General features: G+C 62.9%; 1 protein-coding gene and 1 long non-coding RNA gene across 2 annotated transcripts; one reads left to right on the forward strand and one right to left on the reverse strand.

Annotated features, from left to right (window-relative positions):
• Positions 1-156: 156 nt before the first annotated feature.
• LOC126034639 (myosin-7) lies at positions 157-19,761 on the reverse strand. Its single transcript, XM_049792566.1, has 40 exons — positions 19,703-19,761; positions 18,387-18,594; positions 16,399-16,542; positions 15,512-15,668; positions 15,373-15,400; positions 15,020-15,131; positions 13,990-14,082; positions 13,817-13,880; positions 13,620-13,718; positions 13,412-13,515; positions 13,197-13,335; positions 12,993-13,111; positions 12,734-12,883; positions 11,965-12,135; positions 11,510-11,819; positions 11,359-11,426; positions 11,158-11,245; positions 10,908-11,025; positions 10,695-10,818; positions 10,417-10,553; positions 10,207-10,333; positions 9,954-10,082; positions 9,638-9,880; positions 8,935-9,111; positions 8,687-8,832; positions 8,500-8,590; positions 6,962-7,351; positions 6,746-6,872; positions 6,525-6,643; positions 5,697-5,893; positions 5,215-5,398; positions 4,792-4,957; positions 4,590-4,714; positions 4,199-4,507; positions 3,871-4,074; positions 3,602-3,727; positions 3,225-3,500; positions 2,494-2,589; positions 392-526; positions 157-284 (listed from the first exon to the last, which is right to left on the reverse strand). The coding sequence occupies exons 2-40, from the start codon at positions 18,585-18,587 to the stop codon at positions 264-266; spliced, it is 5,814 nt and encodes a 1,937-aa protein (XP_049648523.1). The 5' UTR covers positions 18,588-18,594; positions 19,703-19,761; the 3' UTR covers positions 157-263.
• Positions 404-3,555, forward strand: LOC126034641 (uncharacterized). Its single transcript, XR_007504672.1, has 3 exons — positions 404-505; positions 2,519-2,596; positions 3,450-3,555. It is a non-coding gene; the product is annotated as an uncharacterized LOC126034641 (long non-coding RNA).
• Positions 19,762-20,541: the final 780 nt, after the last annotated feature.

A 20,541-nucleotide genomic window follows, 5' to 3' on the forward strand; every position in this document is an offset into this window, starting at 1 on the left:
CCCCCCTCCGGCCCCGCCTCCCCCCAATTTCGGTCGCCATTTAAACCTCTTCCACCACTGATGCTTCTCTGTGGTCACGGTGTTGTTTTTTTTTGGGGGGGGGGTGGGGTGGGGGGTGGGCGAGGAGACCGTGTGTCCCTCCTCCCAACACCCCTCCCCCCCCACCGGACTACTCGCTTCTTCCGATCGTCGTTAATTAACGAACTACTTCTACGTCGTTAGGGCCTCGTCTTGGACGGGGCGGGGGGGGTGGTGGTGGTGGGTCACTCTTCCTCATGGAGCTTCTGCGATGGCCACGGGGAGAGAAGATCGGGGTGAGGGGGCGGCCGTGGGGCGGCCGTGGGGCAGCCGTGGGGCGGCCGTGGGGCGGGGGGAGGGGGCAAAGTCCCACCTTGGCGCCGATGTCGCGGCTCTTGGCCCGCAGCTTGTTGACCTGGGACTCGGCGATGTCGGCGCGCTCCTCCGCCTCGTCCAGCTCGTGCTGCGCCTTGCGGAACTTGGCCAGGTTGGTGTTGGCCTGTTCCTCCTGGGGGGCGCGGAGAGGTTGGGGGGGTGGGGGGGGGGCGTCAGTGGGGCTGCCCCCCATCCATCCGTCCGTCTGTCCCACCTGCCACCCGTCCAGCCGTCCTACATCTCTCTGCGCTTCTTAGTGTTCCCTCTGTGGCACCATCGAGCCAAACATCCCGCCTTCCACCCATCCAGCCCACCTCCATCCACCCAACCATCCACCCAACCGGCTCCTCATCCAACCATCCATCCAACCACCCATCCAACCACCCACCCAACCATCCACCCAACCAGCTCCTCATCCACCCAACCATCCACCCAACCGGCTCCTCATCCAACCATCCATCCAACCAGCTCCTCAGCCATCCAACCACCCACCCAACCATCCATCCAACCACCCACCCAACCATCCATCCAACCAGCTCCTCATCCAACCATCCACCCAACCGGCTCCTCATCCAACCATCCATCCACCCAGCTCCTCAGCCATCCAACCATCCACCCAACCACCCACCCAACCACCCACCCAACCACCCACCCAACCACCCACCCAACCATCCACCCAACCACCCACCCAACCACCCATCCAACCAGCTCCTCATCCACCCAACCATCCACCCAACCATCCATCCAACCAGCTCCTCAGCCATCCAACCATCCACTCAACCAGCTCCTCATCCACCCAACCACCCACCCACCCACCCACCCAACCATCCACCCAACCAGCTCCTCATCCAACCATCCACCCAACCAGCTCCTCATCCACCCAACCATCCACCCAACCACCCACCCAACCATCCACCCAACCAGCTCCTCAGCCATCCAACCACCCACCCAACCACCCACCCAACCATCCACCCAACCATCCACCCAACCAGCTCCTCATCCAACCATCCACCCAACCAGCTCCTCATCCACCCAACCATCCACCCAACCAGCTCCTCATCCAACCATCCACCCAACCAGCTCCTCATCCACCCAACCACCCACCCACCCACCCACCCAACCATCCACCCAACCAGCTCCTCATCCAACCATCCACCCAACCAGCTCCTCATCCACCCAACCACCCACCCAACCACCCACCCAACCATCCACCCAACCAGCTCCTCATCCAACCATCCATCCACCCAGCTCCTCAGCCATCCAACCATCCACCCAACCACCCATCCAACCAGCTCCTCATCCACCCAACCATCCACCCAACCATCCATCCAACCATCCACCCAACCACCCATCCAACCAGCTCCTCATCCACCCAACCACCCACCCAACCACCCACCCAACCATCCACCCAACCATCCATCCAACCATCCACCCAACCACCCATCCAACCAGCTCCTCATCCACCCAACCATCCACCCAACCACCCACCCAACCATCCACCCAACCGGCTCCTCATCCAACCATCCATCCAACCAGCTCCTCATCCACCCAACCATCCACCCAACCAGCTCCTCATCCAACCATCCACCCAACCAGCTCCTCAGCCATCCAACCACCCAACCATCCACCCAACCAGCTCCTCCTCCACCCAACCATCCACCCAACCAGCTCCTCATCCAACCGTCCACCCAAGCAACCATCAGCTCAACCTTCCAGCCATCTGTCTATCCAGCCACCCATCCATCCTTCTAGCCAGTTGTCCCACCGTCCAGGCACTCAACTGTCCATCTGTCCCACCTCCCATCCCCCCAAGCAACCCTTGTTGGATCCTTCCAGCCCGTCATTCAACCATCCAACCTTCCACCCAACCAACCAACCAACCGTCTGTCCCACCTCCCATCCATCCAACCAACCTTCATCCATCCCACCGTCGTCCCTCCGTCCCACCCTCCATCTCTCCCTTGCCCCACCCTCCCCACCCCTTGACCGCACCATGTCCAGGTCCCCTGGGACTCCCCACACCCTCTCCTGCGCCTCAGCCCCGCCCCATTCCATCCTAGGGCGTGGCCCCACGGCCGCCCCACCCCCCCCAGCGCTCACCGCCTCCTCCGCCTGCCGCTTGTAGGCCTTGACCTTCAGCTGGAGCTTGTCCACCAGGTCCTGCAGCCGGACCAGGTTCTTGCGGTCCTCCTCCGTCTGCCAGGTGAGACACGTGTGGGTCAGGACCCAGACCCATCCGTGCTCTGGGGCACCACGAGAGCAATTAGGGTCAGGAGACGATTAACGATGTTCTGGGGGGGGTGGAGCGGAACCCCTCGAGATCTGTGGGTCGTCTCGGCTATGGGGCAGAAGGTGGGGTTGACCCCCAGGGTGAAGGTGGCTTCTTGGCCCTGCGGAGGTCGGTCCCACGTGAGGTTCTGGGTCGCGCGAAGACCCTGGGGATGCTGGGAGGGCGGGAGGTGGCCTGGGGGGCTCACGGCCACCGGGTCACCTGTGTTCTAGGTCGTGCTACGGCACCGGACATGGAAGCAGTGGGTGGTCTAGGTAACCCGTGTCCCCTGGCCACCGGGTCAACCACGTTCTAGGTCATGCTACGGTGTTGGACACGGAGGCAGTGGGTGGTCTGGGTAACCCGTGTCCCCTGGCCACCGGGTCAACCACGTTCTAGGTCATGCTACAGTGTTGGACACGGAGGCAGTGGGTGGTCTGGGTAACCCGTGTCCCCTGGCCACCGGGTCAGCCGCGTTCTAGGTCATGCTACGGCATCGGCCGTAGATCGCTGTGGCCGCGGGGCAGGCGGGCGACCCTCCGGGCCACCCCAGGCGCCCCACCTGGTAGCTGAGCTCCTTGACGCGCCGCTCGGACTTGCGGAGGCCCTTGACGCTCTCGGCGTTACGCTTCTGCTCGGCCTCCAGCTCGTTCTCCAGCTCCCTGACGCGGGCCTCCAGCTTCTGCAGCTGCTTCTTGCCCCCCTTGAGGGCCAACTGCTCGGCCTCGTCCAACCGCAGCTGCAGGTCCTTGATGGTCTGCTCCATGTTCTTCTTCATCCTCTCCAGGTGGGCGCTGGTGTCCTGCTCCTTCTTCAGCTCCTCGGCCATCATGGCCGCCTGCCCGAGGAGAGAAGCGATGGGAGGAGGCGGCCCCGGGCACCTTCTCCGTCCCCCTGGCCCGAAGGCGTCTGAGGCACGGGTCCCCCCGCGGCACTCACGTCGGTGATGGCCTTCTTGGCCTTCTCCTCGGCGTTCCTGCACTCCTGGACGGCCTCTTCCACCTCCGCCTGCAGCTGGGAGATGTCGCCCTCCATCTTCTTCTTCTGGTTGATGAGGCTGGTGTTCTGGAGACGGCAGAGCGGCTCTCGGGAGGTGGCCGTGGGGCTTCACCCGGAGGTCTCGGCGACCCGACCCAGAAGCCGCCCGCGCCCCCGGTTTCTCCAGGGTCGGAGAGGACTTCTCTCCTGGGAGCTCCGGGAGGTCTCACCTGCGAGTGGAGGAGCTGGACCCTCTCGCTGGCCTCGATCAGCTCCTGCTCGGCCAACTTGCGGGCCCTCTCGCTCTGCTCCACCGCCGCCCGCAGCTCCTCCAGCTCCGACTGCAGGAGGTTGTTCCTCCGCTCCGCGATGGCGACGTTCTCCTTCAGGTCCTCGTTGACCCGCACCGCGTCATCCAACTGCAGCTGCGTGTCCTGCCGGGCGGCGCGGGGAGGGGACGACGGTGAGCGGGGAGGGTGGGGAAGGGGGGGCCGCCGCCGCGGGGCGGTGGGAAGGGCGACGCCTCGCCTCCTCGCGGGACGGCCGTCCGACGGGTACCTTGAGGTAGCCCTGCAAGGTCTTGACTTGCTTCTGGGCCTCGGCGGCCAGGCGGTTGGCGTGGCCGAGCTGCAGCTCCATCTCGTTGAGGTCGCCCTCCATCTTCTTCTTCAGCCTCAGGGCCTCGTTGCGGCTCCGGGTCTCGGCGTCCAGCGAGGTCTGCAGCGAGTCCACCGCCCGCAGGTGGTTGCGCTTGGCCTGCTCCGTCTCCTCGTCCTTCTCGGCCAGCTTGCGCTCGTAGTCCGCCTTCACCTGGTTGAACTCCAGCTGGGCCCTCAGGATCTTGCCCTCCTCGTGCTCCAGAGAGGCCTGGGGGACACGGAGAGGACGTCGAGGACCCCGCAGGAGACCGGGAGAAGACGGGGAGGCGTGGGGACGCGCCTCGGCTCACCTCAGCCTCCTCCAGCGCGGCTTGGAGCTCCAGCTTCTCGGCGTCCAGCTGCTTCCGCACCTTCTCCAGCTCGTGGATGGTCTTATGGCTGGCGCCCAGCTGCTCCGTCAGGTCCGAGATCTCCTCTGCGCGGGGGAGATCCCGCCGGGTCACGTGGACGGCGGCGGGGAAGAGCGGGGTGGGACGTGCCCCGCGGTCTCACCTTGGAGGTTCTTGTTCTCCCTCTTGAAGGTCTCCAGGTGCTCGAGCGACTCCTCGTAGGCGTTCTTCAGCTTGAAGAGCTCGGTGCTGAGGGACCTGGCCTCCTTCTGCGACGCCTCCAGCTCCGTCTGCGACTCCTCGAACTTCTGCTTCCACTCGGACAAGATCTATGGGGACACCACCAGGACCCTCGTCACCAGCTGCTTCCCCCACGAAGAACCCTCTCTTCATCCTCCTCCTCTCCCCAGCAGTCTCCTGGTGGGACTCGAAGCTCTGCCGAAACACGGCCCTTGAGAGTTGCCCACCTTTCTTCTGGGCTGCTTCTCCTGCCCGTCTTTGGCGGGTACGACGGGTGGGCCCTATGTCTCTCTGCCCCCTTCCCACCCTCCTCCTCCTCCTCCCACCCGTCCTCGGTGCCCCCAACCTTGTCAAAGTTCCTCTGCTTCTTGTCCAGGGCGGCAGCCGCTGCGTTCGACCGCTCCAGGTCCGCCATGAGGTCTTCGATCTCATTCTGCAGCCGGTGCTTGGTCTTCTCCAGGGAGGAGCACTTGGCGTTGACCGCCTCCACCGCCTCCTCGGCCTCCTGCAGCCGCTGGGCCAGCTTCTTCCTACCGGGCAGAGGGGAGAAACCTACGCGTGACCCCGCCAGCCCAGCCGGTTGGTCACCCGCAAAACGAAGACGTTTGAGAGGAAGACGGCGGTAGGACTCGTGAGGGTCGTGGACGGTCTAGGTTCCTCAGAACGGGTTTTTAGTCCCCAAATTGGGCTCTAGATCTACCGAGCGTGAAGCAGCCCAACGTCCTGGGTGGCGGCTGCTTGAGGGAAGAGGGGCGGTGACGGCCGGCAAGACCGAGCGGGTCCCACCACCCACGGCAGAGCCTCAGCACCCGTGGGGAGATGACTCACTTGGCCTCCTCCAGCTCCTCGGTGCGCTGGATGGCGTCCGTCTCGTACTTGGTCCGCCACTGCGCCACCTCGGAGTTGGCCTTGGAGAGCGAGCGCTGGAGCTCGGCCTTGGCCTCCGTCTCCTCCTCGTACTGCTCCCGCAGCAGGTCGCAGTCGTGCCGGGCCGACTGGAGGGCGTGGGCCAGCGCGTTCTTGGCCTGGGCGGGGAGGGCGAGGAGAAGGTGGGACCGCTGGGTCCACGTCAACTGGAGCCCTCTTGGGGTTCTCCAACCCACTAAGAGCTGCTCTTCATCTCCCCGACCTTCTCTAGACCCACCCAACCTCCTGTGGACCAACCCAACCTTCTCTAGACCCACCCAACCTCCTCGGGACCAACCCAACCTTCCGTAGACCCACCCAACCTCCTCGGGACCAACCCAACCTTCTCTAGACCCACCCAACCTCCTCGGGACCAACCCAACCTTCCGTAGACCCACCCAACCTCCTCGGGACCAACCCAACCTTCCGTAGACCCACCCAACCTCCTCGGGACCAACCCAATGTTCTCTAGACCCACCCAACCTCCTCGGGACCAATCCAACCCAACCTCTCTAGACCCACCCAACCTCCTTGGGACCAACCCAACCTTCTCTAGACCCACCCAACCTCCTCGGGACCAACCCAACCAACCTTGAAGACCCACCAACCCCACCAAACTTCCCGAGGACCCTCAAGTCCTTCTCTCCCGCCGGCAGGACAGGCTCACGCTGCGTCCCGGTCCCAAACCAAGCTCACCCTTGACCTTGGGGGTGTCTTCCAGCGCCACCGACCTCCTCAACGAAGCCCTACCTTGGTCTCTTCCTCCAGCTGCCGCTTGAGGTCCTCCAGCTGCTGGGTGTAGGTGAGTTTCCCTCGCGTCAGCTGGTTGATGAAGGCTTCCTTCTCCTCCAGCTGCCTGGAGAGCTCACCTGCGGGGCGGAAAGGCGGACAATCGCTCGTTGGAGAGACCCCAAAGCCGCCCCACTGGGCACGGGATTGGCGATCGGGACGGGGAAGAGCGAGGCCCTCACCGTTCTCCGTCTGGAGCTTGGCCCGTTGGGTGGTGAGGTCGTTGACCATGCGTTGAGCCTCTTCGGACTTGGTCCGGTGCTCGTTCATCTGGTCTTCCATGGTGCGGCACATCTTCTCCAGGTTGGCCTGGAGACGGGAAGGGCAGGAAGATGAAAGGGAACGTAGGGAGAGCGACGGAAGAGTTGTCCCTTCATGGCTGGAGACCCAACTCCTACCTTGGCCTTGATCAGCTGCTCCATGTTGGAGCCGACGTCGTCCAGCTCCAGCTTGAGCTCGCTCTTCTCCTTCTCCAGCTTCTGCTTGACGCGCTGCAGGTTGTCGATCTGCTCGCTGAGCTCGGCCACGCTGTCGGCGTGCTTCTTGCGCAGCGCGGCGGCCGTGGCCTCGTGCTGCAGCGTGGCCTCCTCCAGGTCCCGCCGCATCTTCTGGAACTCCGCCTCCCGCTTCTTGTTGAGCTCGATCTGCACCGAGGTGGCGCCGCCCGCCTCCTCCAGCCGCTCGCTGATCTCCTCCAGCTCCCGCGACAGGTCCGAGCGCAGCTTCTCCACCTTGGCCCTGCCCGTCCGCTCTGCCTCCAGCTCCTCCTCCAGCTCCTCGATCCGCGCCTGTGGCCCGGGGACAGGGACAGCGTCGTCTTGCTCGACTCCGCCCAACTCATCCGCTCGATTCAACCCAACAGGCTGGAGACTCTTCAACCCGACTATGTTGATACTCCTCAACTCAACGCAGCTCAACTCAACAGCTGGAGACTCTTCCTCTCAAGTCAGCCCAACCAGCTGGAGACTCTTCAACCCAACTCGGCTCAACCCAACCAGCTGGAGACTCTTCAACCCAACCAGCTGGAGACTCTTCAACCCAACTGGCTGGAGAATCTTCAACTCAACAAAGCTCAACCCAACTGGCTGGAGACTCTTCAACCCAACTAGCTGGATACTTTTCAACTCAACACAGCTCAACCCAACCAACTGGAGACTCTTCCTCTCAAGTCAGCCCAACCAGCTGGAGACTCTTCAACCCAACTCAAGTCAACCCAACAACCTGGAGACTCTTCAACCCAGCCCAACCAGCTGGAGACTCTTCAACCCAACTCAGATCAACCCAACCAGCTGGAGAGTCTTCAACCCAACCAGCTGGAGACTCTTCAACCCAACTCAAGTCAACCCAACAACCTGGAGACTCTTCAACCCAGCCCAACCAGCTGGAGACTCTTCAACCCAACTCAGATCAACCCAACCAGCTGGAGACTCTTCAACCCAAGCAGCTGGAGACTCTTCCACTCAACCCAACCAGCTACAGACTCTTCAAGTCAACTAAAGTCAACCCAACCAACTGGAGACTCTTCAACTCAACCAGTCTTGAGGACATTCAGCTCAACCAACCCTTGAGCTGCCTGGATCAGACAGGTCAGCGCAACCTTCTCTGAGGACGTTAGAGTCAACGTGATCCAACCCAGACGGTCTGCTCAGCTCACGTGACCCTCCTCGAGCAACCCCACCAACCTTGAGCGCTCCAACCCCATTGGTTCAGCTCACCCCACCCCAAAGACAACCCGCCCGGCAACCCGTGAGTCATTTCTAGGAGATGAATCACGGGGAGGGGCTGGATGAAGGGACGTGCCTTGAGCTCCAGACCTGGGGTGGGCGGCGTTGCCCCTCTAGGTCCTTCTCGAAAAGGTGGGAAGAAGAAAAGGGGGAGGACCAGCCCCTCCTCCTGATTGGCCCACAAGCTGCCCCCGCCCCTTCCTCCGCCTCACCTGAAGCTCTTTCAGCTTCTTCTGGAGCTGGGCGGCGATCGCTTGCTCGTCCTCGATTCTGGCGTTGAGCGCGTTGAGCTCGAAGTCTTTCCTGGGCGGGGGGAGAAACGGCAGCCCGTCGCGCTCCCGGGTTCTCGGCAGAGAGCGGGATCATGGGTAAAGGACGAGCGGGTGGGAGGGGCCCTACTTTTTCAGCCTTTCGTCCAATTGCTGCTTGTCGTTCTCCAGGTCCATGATGCTCTCCTGAGCCAGCTTCAAGTCGCCTTCCAGCTTCCTCTTGGCCCGTTCCAGGTCCATCCGGATCTTCTTCTCCTGCTCCAGCGAGCTCTCCAGCTGCGAGCGAGGCAGAGACCGACCCCCGTCAGCCCCCAAAACACCCGCCCCAGCAGGACCCTCGCCCCCCACGGGACCAGCTACGGGCGGGACTCGACTCACATCGTCCACTTGCTGCTCCAGCTTGACTTTGGCCTTCGTCAAGGTGTTGACCTTGTCTTCCTCCGCCTGCAGGTCGTCCAGCGCTTGCTGGTGAGCTTCCTGCAGGGCCTTCTTCTCCTTCGTCAGCTTGACGATGATCTCGTCCAGCCCGGCCATCTCCTCGGTGAGGTTCTTGACCTGCAGGAGGAGCAACATCAGGCCTCCAGCTTGGTGCCAGAGGTAGAGCAAGAGGCAGGAGGTTGTTCTGGCTTTTGGTCGAGCTGGGCCTAAGTCAGGAGACGCAGGAGAACCCAACCAGCCTTGGGTCTTGGTGACGCAACCCAACCAGCCTTGGGTCTTCACGACCCAACTCAACGAGCCTTGGGTCTTGGTGACGCAACCCAACCAGCCTTGTGTCTTGATGACCCAACGCAACGAGCCTTGGGTCTTGGTGACGCAACCCAACCAGCCTTGGGCCTTCACGACCCAACCCAACGAGCCTTGGGTCTTGGTGACGCAACCCAACCAGCCTTGGGTCTTCATGACCCAACCCAACCAGCCTTGGGCGTTCCTAACCAGCCTTGGTTCTTCATGACCCAACCCACCTTGGGTCTTCTTGATGTAGCCCAACCCAACCAGCCTTGGGTCTTCTCAACCCAACCCAACCAGGCTGAGCTGACTCGAGTCCCCTCAGCTCAGGGTCGAGGCCTCTCCCCGCCCTCACCTTGTTCTCGGTGGCGTGTTTCTCCTTCTCCACTTTGGCCAAAGACAGCTCCAGGTCATCGATGTCCTTCTTTAGCTCCGAGCACTCGTCCTCCAACTTCCTCTTCTTGGCCGTCAGCTCGGCGTTCATCTCCTCCTCGTCCTCCAGCCGCTCCGTCAGCTCCTTCACCTTGGCCTCCAGCTGGATCTTGTTCTTGATCAGCTGGTCGCAGCGCTCCTCGGCGTCGGCGAGGTTGTCTTGCTCCTGGAAAGGGGGAAGGTGGGTGGGAGGTGGAAGGAAAGAGGAGGGACGGGCTGGGGCCGTCTCCGTCACTCACGGCCTGCACTTGGAGCTGAAGGTCGTTCTTCTCCTGCAGCATGGAGACCATCTTCTCCTCCAGCTCCTTCCGCCGGGCCTCCGACTTCTCCAGGGCCTCCTTCAGCCGCCCAAACTCCTCCTTCATGGTCTGGGGAAGGCACGAAGGTCCCCTGTAAACCTCGCGTCCTCCTCCCACCTCCCGGCGTACCCCTCCGTCTCCGCGTCCGCCCACCCGCTCCTCCTCCCGCCCTCTCCGTCCATCCCCGCCCCACCTGCATCTCCTTCTCCGTCTCGGCGCTCTTCAGCAAGGGCTTGATCTTGAAGTAGAGCTTCATCCACGGCCAGTTCTTCACCCCCATGAAGGCCCTGACGTTCCACTGGATCACCAGCAGCGAGTCCCTGAGTGGGGCACAGCAAAATGGGGGTCACCGGGGGCTTCCACCCAACGTGGACCCCACCGCCGCCACCGCCCCACCGCCCACCGGCGTTCCAGGATCTTCTTGAACTCTTGGCGGGAGAGGAAACCACGGACTTGGGCCTGCAGGCGGGTCATGATGCGGGCCAGGCGCTCGTCCCGCATCTCTTCCAGCAGCCCCAGCAGCCCGGCCTTGAAGAAGACCTTCGAGGAGAGATGAAGGTCAGTGCTACGGGTCGGCGGGGTGGGGGGTGGTTGGTTGCGGGGATGGAGGAAGCTCAGGTGGACGCGGGGATGGTGGGACCGGGATGGCCCCAAGCCCTCGGGGAAACCACGTGACCTCACCTTGGTGTGCCCGAACTTGTACTGGTTGTGGTCGATGTCAAGGGACCCCAGGAGCTTCTCGGCGCCCTTGCGGCTGTCGATGAACTGCCCCTCGGGGATGGCCGCGGGGTTCAGGATGCGGTACCTGGGGGCGGGAGAGGGCGGGACGCCCCCGAATCAGCCCCGGCGCGGTTGTCCGCCCCCTCCCCGCGCCCCACGGTCCACGTCTCCTACCGCTGGCGGAAGTCCCCGTAGAGGATGCGGTTGGGGAAGCCCTTGCGGCAGATGCGGATGCCCTCCAGCACCCCGTTGCAGCGGAGCTGGTGCATCACCAGGGGGTTGTTCATCACGCCTGGTTGGGGGCCGGGGGGGGGTGTCATCATGAGCGGTGGGTCAAGGCCCGCCCCGCGGCGCTGCTCCCCATTGGCCAGGGTCCCTGGGTTTGGCCCCACCCTCTGGGATCAAGCCTTGGGGATTGGCTCACCGGGAGACTTGGTCTCGTTGGGGATGATGCAGCGGACGAAGTGGGGGTGGGTGGAGCGCAGGTTGGTCATCAGCTTGTTGAGGTTCTCCTGGTGGGCGGAGAAGGAGATGACGGAGGGAACGAAGAGCCCAACCAAGGGTTACCACGTGTTGGCCACCCCCAGCACACCCTGGGGTCCACCATTAACCCCTGGGCCCTCACCCGGTGCAGGGCGGAGACCGTCTGGAAGGAGGAACCTTTCTTCTTGGCTCCTTTCCCCTTCTCCATGGCTGGTGGAGAAGAAGAAAAGTTGGGACACGTCAAGGACGGGAGGGGAAGAACCCTGGACGCTCGGGAAGGGGATGCCCCTTACGCGCATCAGCCCCGGCGTAGTTGGCGAAGAGGTTGGCCAAGAGCTTGAGGGCCGACTTCTGGTAGAGCCCCACCACCGTCTCGTTGAGGGGGTCCTTGTTCTTCTGCAACCACCCGATGATGTTGTAGTCCACCGTGCCGGCGTAGTGGATGAGGGCGAAGTGGGCCTCCGGCTTCCCTTTGATGTTGCGCGGTTTCCCAAAGTTGGCCGACTTGCCCAGGTGGTTGTCAAACAGTTTGGCCTTGAAGGTCATGTCCGTGGCTTTGGGGAACATGCACTCCTCCTCCAGGATGGACATGATCCCCATGGGCTGGGGAGGAGACGACCTCGTCGGCCACGGAGGACGGCGAGCGCCACCCAGCCGGCCGCCGTCGGGGTCCCTGGCGAGCTCCGACGGGAAGGATCCTTCTCCGGGAGCCCCCTCCGCCCCCAGGAAGCCCCGGGGGAGGCGGTACCTTCTCGATGAGGTCGATGCAGGCCTGGAGGTCCATGCCGAAGTCGATGAACTCCCACTCGATCCCCTCCTTCTTGTACTCCTCCTGCTCCAGCACGAACATGTGGTGGTTGAAGAACTGCTGCAGCTTCTCGTTGGTGAAGTTGATGCAGAGCTGCTCGAAGCTGTTGAACTGGAGGGAGGGGACGGCCCAGAGGGTCAACGTATCGACCAATGGGATCAACGGGGTCAGCGCAACACCCAATGGGATCAAGGCAACACCCAGCGGGATAAATGGGGCCACCGCAAAACCCAACGGGCTCAACCGAACGCCCAATGGGGTCAACCGAACACCCAACGGGGTCAAGAGGATGAACTCAAAACCCATCGGGGTGAATGCAACACCCAATGGGGTCAACTGAACGCCCAACGGGGTCAATACAACACCCAATGGGATCAGTGGGGTCACCTCAACGCCCAACGGGGTCAACCGAGCGCCCAGTGGGGTCAACGGGATCAACTCAACACCCAACGGGGTCACGTGAACACCCAATGCGGTCAACACAACACCCAACAGGATCAATGGGGTCACCTCAACACCCAATGGGGTCAACAGCGTCGACTCAACACCCAATGGAGTCAGCGCAACACCCAACGGGATCAACGGGGTCACCACAACACCCGATGGGGTCAACCGAACGCTCAGTGGGGTCAACGGGATCAACTCAACACCCAACGGGGTCAACTCAATACCCAACGGGGTCAACGCAATGAGGTCAACCAAGCCTCACGTCGAAGATCTCGAAGCCGGCGATGTCCAGCACGCCGATGAAGTACTGACGCGGCTGCTTGGTCTCCAGCGAGTTGTTGATCCTGGTCACCATCCAGTTGAACATCTTCTCGTAGACGGCCTTGGCCAACGCCCCGACGGCGTAAATCACCTGGAAAAGGGACGTCCCAGCGGTGAGAGGTGGTTCTTGGTGTCCTCCTTGCCCGGGACGACACCGTGCCGCCCCAAAAGGAGGAAGATTTGGCGACGTTCCTCCTCACCTGCTGGACATTCTGCCCCTTGGTGACGTACTCATTGCCCACCTTCACCCGAGGGTGGCACAACCCCTTGAGGAGATCGGCCGAGTTCAGCCCCATCAGGTAGGCCGACTTGTCGGCCTCTGAGGACGCGGAGGAGAAGACGTGAACGCGGAGGACCACGGGCTTCCCCCCGATTCCCGCCCCTTGATCCCGATTGGACCCCACCTTCGGTGCCGTCCGGCTCCGCCTGCTCCTCCCGTTGCTTCTGCTTGAACTTCATGTTGCCGAAGTGCATGATGGCGCCCGTCAGCTTGTAGATGGAGTTCTTCTCCTCTTGGGTGAAGCCCAGGACGTCGAAAGCGCTCTGCGGGGCGAAACCGTGGGGCGAGGTCTTCTCCCGGCAACCGCCCCGCCCGCCGCCCGGTTGCCCCCCATCTCACGTCGGTGGCCAGGAGCTCCTCGGCGTCATCGATGGACGGCACGGTCGTCTCTCCTTGGGAGATGAAGGCGTAGTCGTAGGGGTTGTTGGTCACCAGCATCATGTCTGCCAGGAGAAGACGGGCTTGGGATGGGTAGGAAGCCGCCCGGGGCGGGGCGGGAAAGGGGGCGGGGTCAGGTGTCCGCAGGGAGGGCGGAAGCGCGACTCACCCAGCAGCTCCGGCTTCTTGTTGGAGAGGATCTGGTAGAAGATGTGGTAGTTCCTCTCAGCCTTCAGCTGGAAGATGACGCGGGACTTCTCCAGGAGGTCTGGGGTGGGGATGGAGAGGAGGTGGGCGGGGCTGGGAGGAGGAGACAGACGGACAGACGGATGACGGCCAACCAGACGTCCTCCTCAACCCACTCACACGTCTCGATGTCGGCCGACGCCAACTTCCCGGTGGCCCCGAAATGGATCCGGATGAACTTGCCCTGGGAGAGCGGCGGCATGAGATGGAGGTGGCCACCTTCTGCCAGCGAGCCCCGCCCCGTCGACCCCGCCCCATCATAGACCCCGCCCCATAGACCCCGCCCCACTCACGAATCGGGACGAGTTGTCGTTGCGGACGGTCTTGGCGTTGCCGAAGGCCTCCAGGGCGGGGTTGGCCTGGATGATCTGGTCCTCCAGGGTGCCCTGGTGACGGGGCGGGGTGGGACACACGGCCAATGGGGGTGGGGCTGTCACGGTGGCGGGGGAGGGGCTGTGGGTGGGGTGGGGGTGGATGGAGAGGTGGGTCGATGCCGTGGGTGGGTGGGTGCTTGGGTGGTGGGATGATTGGGTGGTTGGTTGGGTGGGTGGGTGGTTGGTTGGGTCGTTGGTTGGGTGGTTGGGTGGGTGGGTGGGTGGTTGGTTGGGTGGTTGGGTGGGTGGGTGGGTGGGTGGTTGGGTTGTTGGTTGGGTGGTTGGTTGGGTGGTTGGTTGGGTGGTTGGGTTGTTGGTTGGGTGCTTGGATGGTTGGTTGGGTGGTTGGGTTGTTCATTGGGTGGTTGGTTGGGTGGTTGGGTGGTTGGTTGGGTGCTTGGATGGTTGGTTGGGTGGGTGGTTGGTTGGTTGGATGGTTGGGTGATTGGATGCTTGAGTGGTTGGCTGGTTGGTTGGCTGGTTGGGTTGTTGGGTGGGTGGGTGGGTGGGTGGTTGGGTGGGTGGTTGGCTGGTTGGGTGGGTGGTTGGTTGGGTGCTTGGATGGTTGGTTGGGTGGTTGGGTCGTTGGTTGGGTGGTTGGATGGTTGGTTGGTTGGTTGGATGGTTGGGTGGTTGGATGCTTGAGTGGTTGGCTGGTTGGTTGGATGGTTGGGTTGTTGGTTGGGTGGTTGGTTGGGTGGTTGGGTGGTTGGGTGGGTGGTTGGGTGGGTGGTTGGGTGCTGGGATGGTAGGTTGGGTTGTTGGTTGGTTGGGTCGTTGAGTGGTTGGTTGGGTGCTTGGATGGTTGGGTGGATGGTTGGGCGGGTGGTTGGGTGGTTGGGTGGTTGGTTGGGTGGTTGGGTGCTTGGATGGTTGGGTGGGTGGTTGGGCGGGTGGGCGGGTCTAAGAGCGGTGGCCAGCCACCAGTGTCCCCCCCCGGTGGCCTCACCTTGCCGGGGGTCCCCGTCTCCTTCTTGCCGCGGTCGCCGATGGCAGCGATGACAGCAAAGTACTGGATGACCCTCTTGGTGTTGACCGTCTTCCCCGCCCCGGATTCTCCGCTGGAGGCAGCCAATGAGAGTGAGAAGTGGGTGCTGGGGGCGGGCCCTCGCTGGGAAGGGGGCGGGGCTTGCAGTAGGTGGCCTATGGACCTCCGCAGCCAAGTGCAGGTGGGAAGAAGTGGATTGGCCGTGCCGGTGGGCGCGGCTCCGGGGGGGGGGAAGATGGGAGGGGTGTGCCCCAAGTAGGAGGGGCTTGGCTGTGGGCGGGGCTCATACCACGTGTAGGGCTGAGGTCACTCACGTGATGAGGATGGACTGGTTCTCCCGATCTGGTGGGACGAGGAGGGCAAGCGTGAGGTTCCGAAGCCCCGCCTCGGCTCCGCCCCACATCTCCCGCCCCACATCGGAGCAGTTCCGGGGTCCCGGCGGGAGGTCCCTACCCGTCAGCATGTTCTGGTAGGCGTTGTCGGAGATGGAGAAGATGTGGGGCGGAGCTTCACTCCGTTTCTTGCCCCGGTAGGCGGCCACCACCTCGGCGTTGTAGACGGGCAACCACTTGTAGGGGTTGACCGTCACGCAGAAGAGCCCCGAGTAGGTCTGGAGAAGGGGCGGGTGGGTCAGGGCCACCGGGTGCCACCCCACCAGGAGGGGACATCCCGGGTCTGGGTGGCCCGAGGGGGGCGGGGATGGGACATCCTGGGTTTGGGTGGTTTTTGGGGTCTTGGGATGGGACATCCTGGGTTTGGGTGGCCCTGGGGGTCTTGGGATGGGACATCTTGGCTCTGGGATGGGACATCTTGACTCTGGGTGGCTTGAGGGGTCTTGGGTTGGGACATCTTGGTTTTGGGTGGCCCTTGGGGTCCAGGGATGGGACATCTTGGGTTTGGGTGGTTTGAGGGGTCTTGGGATGGGACATCTTGGGTCCAGGGATGGGACATTTTGGGTTTGGGTGGCCCATGGGGTCCAGGGATGGGACATTTTGGGTTTGGGTGGCCCTTGGGGTCTTGGGATGGGACATCTTGGGTCTGGGTGGCCTGAGGGGTCTTGGCTTGGGACATCCTGGTTTTGGGTGGTCCATGGGATCTTGGGATGAGACATCTTGGGTCCAGGGATGGGACATCTTGGGTTTGGGTGGTTTGAGGGGTCTGGGGTTGGGACATCTTGGCTCTGGGTGGCCTGAGGGGACTTGGGTTGGGACACCTTTGGTGTGGGTGGTCCTTGGGGCCTTGGGATGGGACATCTTGGGTCTGGGTGGCCTAAGGGGGGTGAAGAAGGGGTGCGTGAGGTCCCGGCGGGCTCTGGAGAACCTCCCGGTCTCCCGACTCACGTAGATCATCCAGGCGGCGTAGCGCTCCTTGAGGTTGTAGAGGACGGCGGGCTCGTGGAGGAAGGTCAGCATGGCCATGTCCTCGATCTTGTCGAACTTGGGCGGGTTCTGCTGCATGATCTGGTCCTCCTTCACCGTCACCGTCTGCTCGGGGGGGAGGAGGGCGTCATGGGGCGGGGCCGGGGGGGCGGGGCAAGGACTTGTCCCCCACCCGTAGGGCTGGGAGTTGGGGTCTGGGTGTCCCTTGGGTGCTGGGGAAGGCGGGCTGGGTTCTAGGTGTCCCTTGGGTGCTGGGGAAGGTCTGGGTGTCCCTTGGGTGCTGGAGAAGATGGGATGGGGTCTGGGTGTCCCTTGGGTGCTGGAGAACATCTGGGTGTCCCTTGGGTGCTGGAAAAGGTGGGTTGGGGTCTGGGTGTCCCTTGGGTGCTGGAGAAGGTCTAGGTGTCCCTTGGGTGCTAGAGAACATCTAGGTGTCCCTGGGGTGCTGGAGAAGGTGGGTTGGGGTCTGGGTGTCCCTTGGGTGCTGGAGAAGGTCTGGGTGCCCCTTGGGTGCTAGAGAAGATCTGGGTGTCCCTTGGGTGCTGGAGAAGGTGGGTTGGGGTCTGGGTGTCCCTTGGGTGCTGGAGAAGGTCTAGGTGTCCCTTGGGTGCTAGAGAACATCTAGGTGTCCCTTGGGTGTTGGAGAAGGTGGGCTGGGTTCTAGGTGTCCCTTGGGTGCTGGGGAAGGTCTGGGTGTCCCTTGGGTGCTGGAGAAGGTGGGCTGGGTTCTAGGTATCCCTTGGGTGCTGGAGAAGATGGGATGGGGTCTGGGTGTCCCTTGGGTGCTGGAGAAGGTGGGTTGGGTTCTAGATGTCCCTTAGGTGCTGTAGAACATGTAGGTGTCCTCAGGGTGCTGGAAAAGGTGGGCTGGGGTTTGGGTGTCCCTTGGGTGCTGGAGAAGGTCTAGGTGTCCCTTGGGTGCTGGAGAAGGTGGGCTGGGTTCTAGGTGTCCCTTGGGTGCTGGGGAAGGTCTGGGTGTCCCTTGGGTGCTGGAGAAGGTGGGCTGGGTTCTAGGTGTCCCTTGGGTGCTGGGGAAGATGGGCTGGGGTCTGGGTGTCCCTTGGGTGCTGGAGAAGGTGGGTTGGGTTCTAGATGTCCCTTAGGTGCTGTAGAACATGTAGGTGTCCTCAGGGTGCTGGAAAAGGTGGGCTGGGGTTTGGGTGTCCCTTGGGTGCTGGAGAAGGTCTAGGTGTCCCTGGGGTGCTGGAGAAGGTGGGCTGGGTTCTAGGTGTCCCTTGGGTGCTGGGGAAGGTCTGGGTGTCCCTTGGGTGCTAGAGAAGGTCTGGGTGCCCCTTGAGTGCTAGAGAAGATCTGGGTGTCCCTTGGGTGCTGGAGAATATCTGGGTGTCCCTTGGGTGCTGGAAAAGGTGGGTTGGGGTCTGGGTGTCCCTTGGGTGCTGGAGAAGGTCTAGGTGTCCCTTGGGTGCTAGAGAACATCTAGGTGTCCCTGGGGTGCTGGAGAAGGTGGGTTGGGGTCTGGGTGTCCCTTGGGTGCTGGAGAAGGTCTGGGTGCCCCTTGGGTGCTAGAGAAGATCTGGGTGTCCCTTGGGTGCTGGAGAAGGTGGGTTGGGGTCTGGGTGTCCCTTGGGTGCTGGAGAAGGTCTAGGTGTCCCTTGGGTGCTAGAGAACATCTAGGTGTCCCTGGGGTGCTGGAGAAGGTGGGCTGGGTTCTAGGTGTCCCTTGGGTGCTGGGGAAGGTCTGGGTGTCCCTTGGGTGCTGGAGAAGGTGGGTTGGGGTCTGGGTGTCCCTTGGGTGCTGGGGAAGGTGGGCTGGGTTCTAGGTGTCCCTTGGGTGCTGGAGAAGGTGGGCTGGGTTCTAGGTGTCCCTTGGGTGCTGGGGAAGTTGGGCTGGGTTCTAGGTGTCCCACGCGTGACAGAGACACCGTTTTGGGGTCCCGGGGTCGCGGCGGTGGCCGGGCCACGCCCCTCCCCGTCCCGCCCGCCCCGACCTTGCCGTGCTCGGTCTCGGCGGTGATCTTGGCGCCCTCGCGGGTGACGATGGTGGCCTTGACGAACTCCTCCTTCTCGTCGGGGACGAAGATGTCCTTCTTCAGGTCGAAGGGGCGGGTCTGGGCGGCCAACCTCTCCTTCTCCGATTTGCGGAGGTACGGGGCCGCCTCCCCGAATTCGGCCATCTCCACGTTGGGCATGGCGGGGCTGGGCGGGGCGGGGGCGGGGCCTCAGACCCTCCCAGTTCTCCCAGTTCCTTCCCAGTTGACCCCATCCCGAGTCCTCGGTGGGCCAATCGTTGCCCGGTCTTCTCCCGTTGTCCTTGGTTGACCCTTCTCCAGCCCGAGTCCGTCTCCCAACCCTCCTCCCTTCCTTCCCAGTGCTCCCAGTTCCTTCCCAGTGCTCCCAGTCCCTCCCCAGTTGACCCCATCCCAAGTCCTTCCTTGGTGGACCCACCATCTCCAGTTTTCCCAGTTCCCCCTGGTTGACCCTTCTCCAGCCCGAGTCCGTCTCCCAACCCTCCTCCCTTCCTTCCCAGTGCTCCCAGTTCCTTCCCAGTGCTCCCAGTTCCTCCCCAGTGCTCCCAGTCCCTCCCCAGTTGACCCCACCCCAAGTCCTTCCTTGGTGGGCCCATCATCGCCCAGTCTTCCCCAGTTCTCCCAGTTCCCCCTGGTTGACCCATCTCCAGCCCGAGTCCATCTCCCAACCCTTCTCCCAGTTCCTCCCCAGTGCTCCCAGTCCCTCTCCAGTGCTCCCAGTTCCTCCCCAGTTGACCCCACCAAGTCCTTCCTTGGTGGGCCCATCATCTCCCATTCTTCCCCAGTGCTCCCAGTTGCTCCCCAGTGCTCCCAGTTGCTCCTGCTTGACCCATCCCCATCCCAAGTCCCTCCCCAATGCTCTGAGTTCCTTCCCAGTTCTCCCAGTTCCTTCCCAGTTCTCCCAGTTCCTTCCCAGTTTACCCAGTTCCTTCCCAGTTGACCCCATCCCAAGTCCTTCCTTGGTGGGCCCATCATCTCCCGTTCCTCCCCAGTGCTCCCAGTTCCTCCCAGTTGCTCCCCATTCCCATTCCAAGTTTCTCCCCAGTGCTCCCAGTTCCTCCCCAGTTCAGCCCAGTTTCCCCAGTACCAGATGGTGCCTTCCCTTCAGCCCACCCCAGCACCTCCCAGTACCCACCAGTACCACCCCATCCCTCCTGGTCCTTCCCAGTTCGCCCCCCAGTCCCTCCTAGTGCCCTCCCAGTTCCCCCATAGAGGCCTTCCAGTCCCTCCCAGTGCCCCCCAGTCCCTCCCAGTTCCCTCCCAGTGCCCAGCCCCACCTCTCTCTGTGGTCTCAGGGTCACGGTGCTGACTCGGGAGTCTCTGGTGCTGGTCTGGGACACAACCAGTATGTCCCAGTATGTCCCAGTATGTCCCAGCACCCCCCCCCCCCCCCCCCAAGCCCCACCAGTACTTCCCCAGTAACCCCCCTGGTACCATCCAGTATGTCCCAGTAAACCCCAGGATTTCTGCAGTGCCCTCCGCCAGCACATCCCAGTCCCTCCCAGTTCCCCCCCGGACCCTCCCAGTCTCACCCCAGTCCCTCCCAGTCTCACTCCAGTTCCCCCCTAGACCCTCCCAGTCTCATCCCTGTGCCCTCCCAGTTCCCCCCTAGATCCTCCCAGTCCCTTCCAGTTTCCCCATAGACCTTCCCAGTGCCCTCCCAGTTCCCCCCTCGACCCTCCCAGTCCCACCCAGTTCACCCCTAGACCCTCCCAGTTCCCCATAGACCCTCCCAGTGCCCTCCCAGTTCACCCCTAGACCCTCCCAGTACCCTCCCAGTTCCCCCATAGACACTCCCAGTCCCTCCCAGTTCCCCCCTCGACCCTCCCAGTCCCTCCCAGTTCCCCCCTCGACCCTCCCAGTCCCACCCAGTTCACCCCTCGACCCTCCCAGTGCCCTCCCAGTTCCCCATAGACCCTCCCAGTGCCCTCCCAGTTCCCCCCAGTCCCTCCCAGTTCCCCATAGACCCTCCCAGTGCCCTCCCAGTTCCCCCCAGTCCCTCCCAGTTCCCCCATAGCCCCCTCCCAGTCCTTCCCAGTCCCTCCCAGTGCCTTCCCAGTTCCCCCATAGCCCCCTCCCAGTCCCTCCCAGTGCTCCCAGTTCCCCCTGCCCCACC

The sequence above is a fragment of the Accipiter gentilis genome, chromosome 35 (assembly GCF_929443795.1).
Source record: "Accipiter gentilis chromosome 35, bAccGen1.1, whole genome shotgun sequence".
Lineage (NCBI taxonomy): Eukaryota > Metazoa > Chordata > Aves > Accipitriformes > Accipitridae > Astur > Astur gentilis.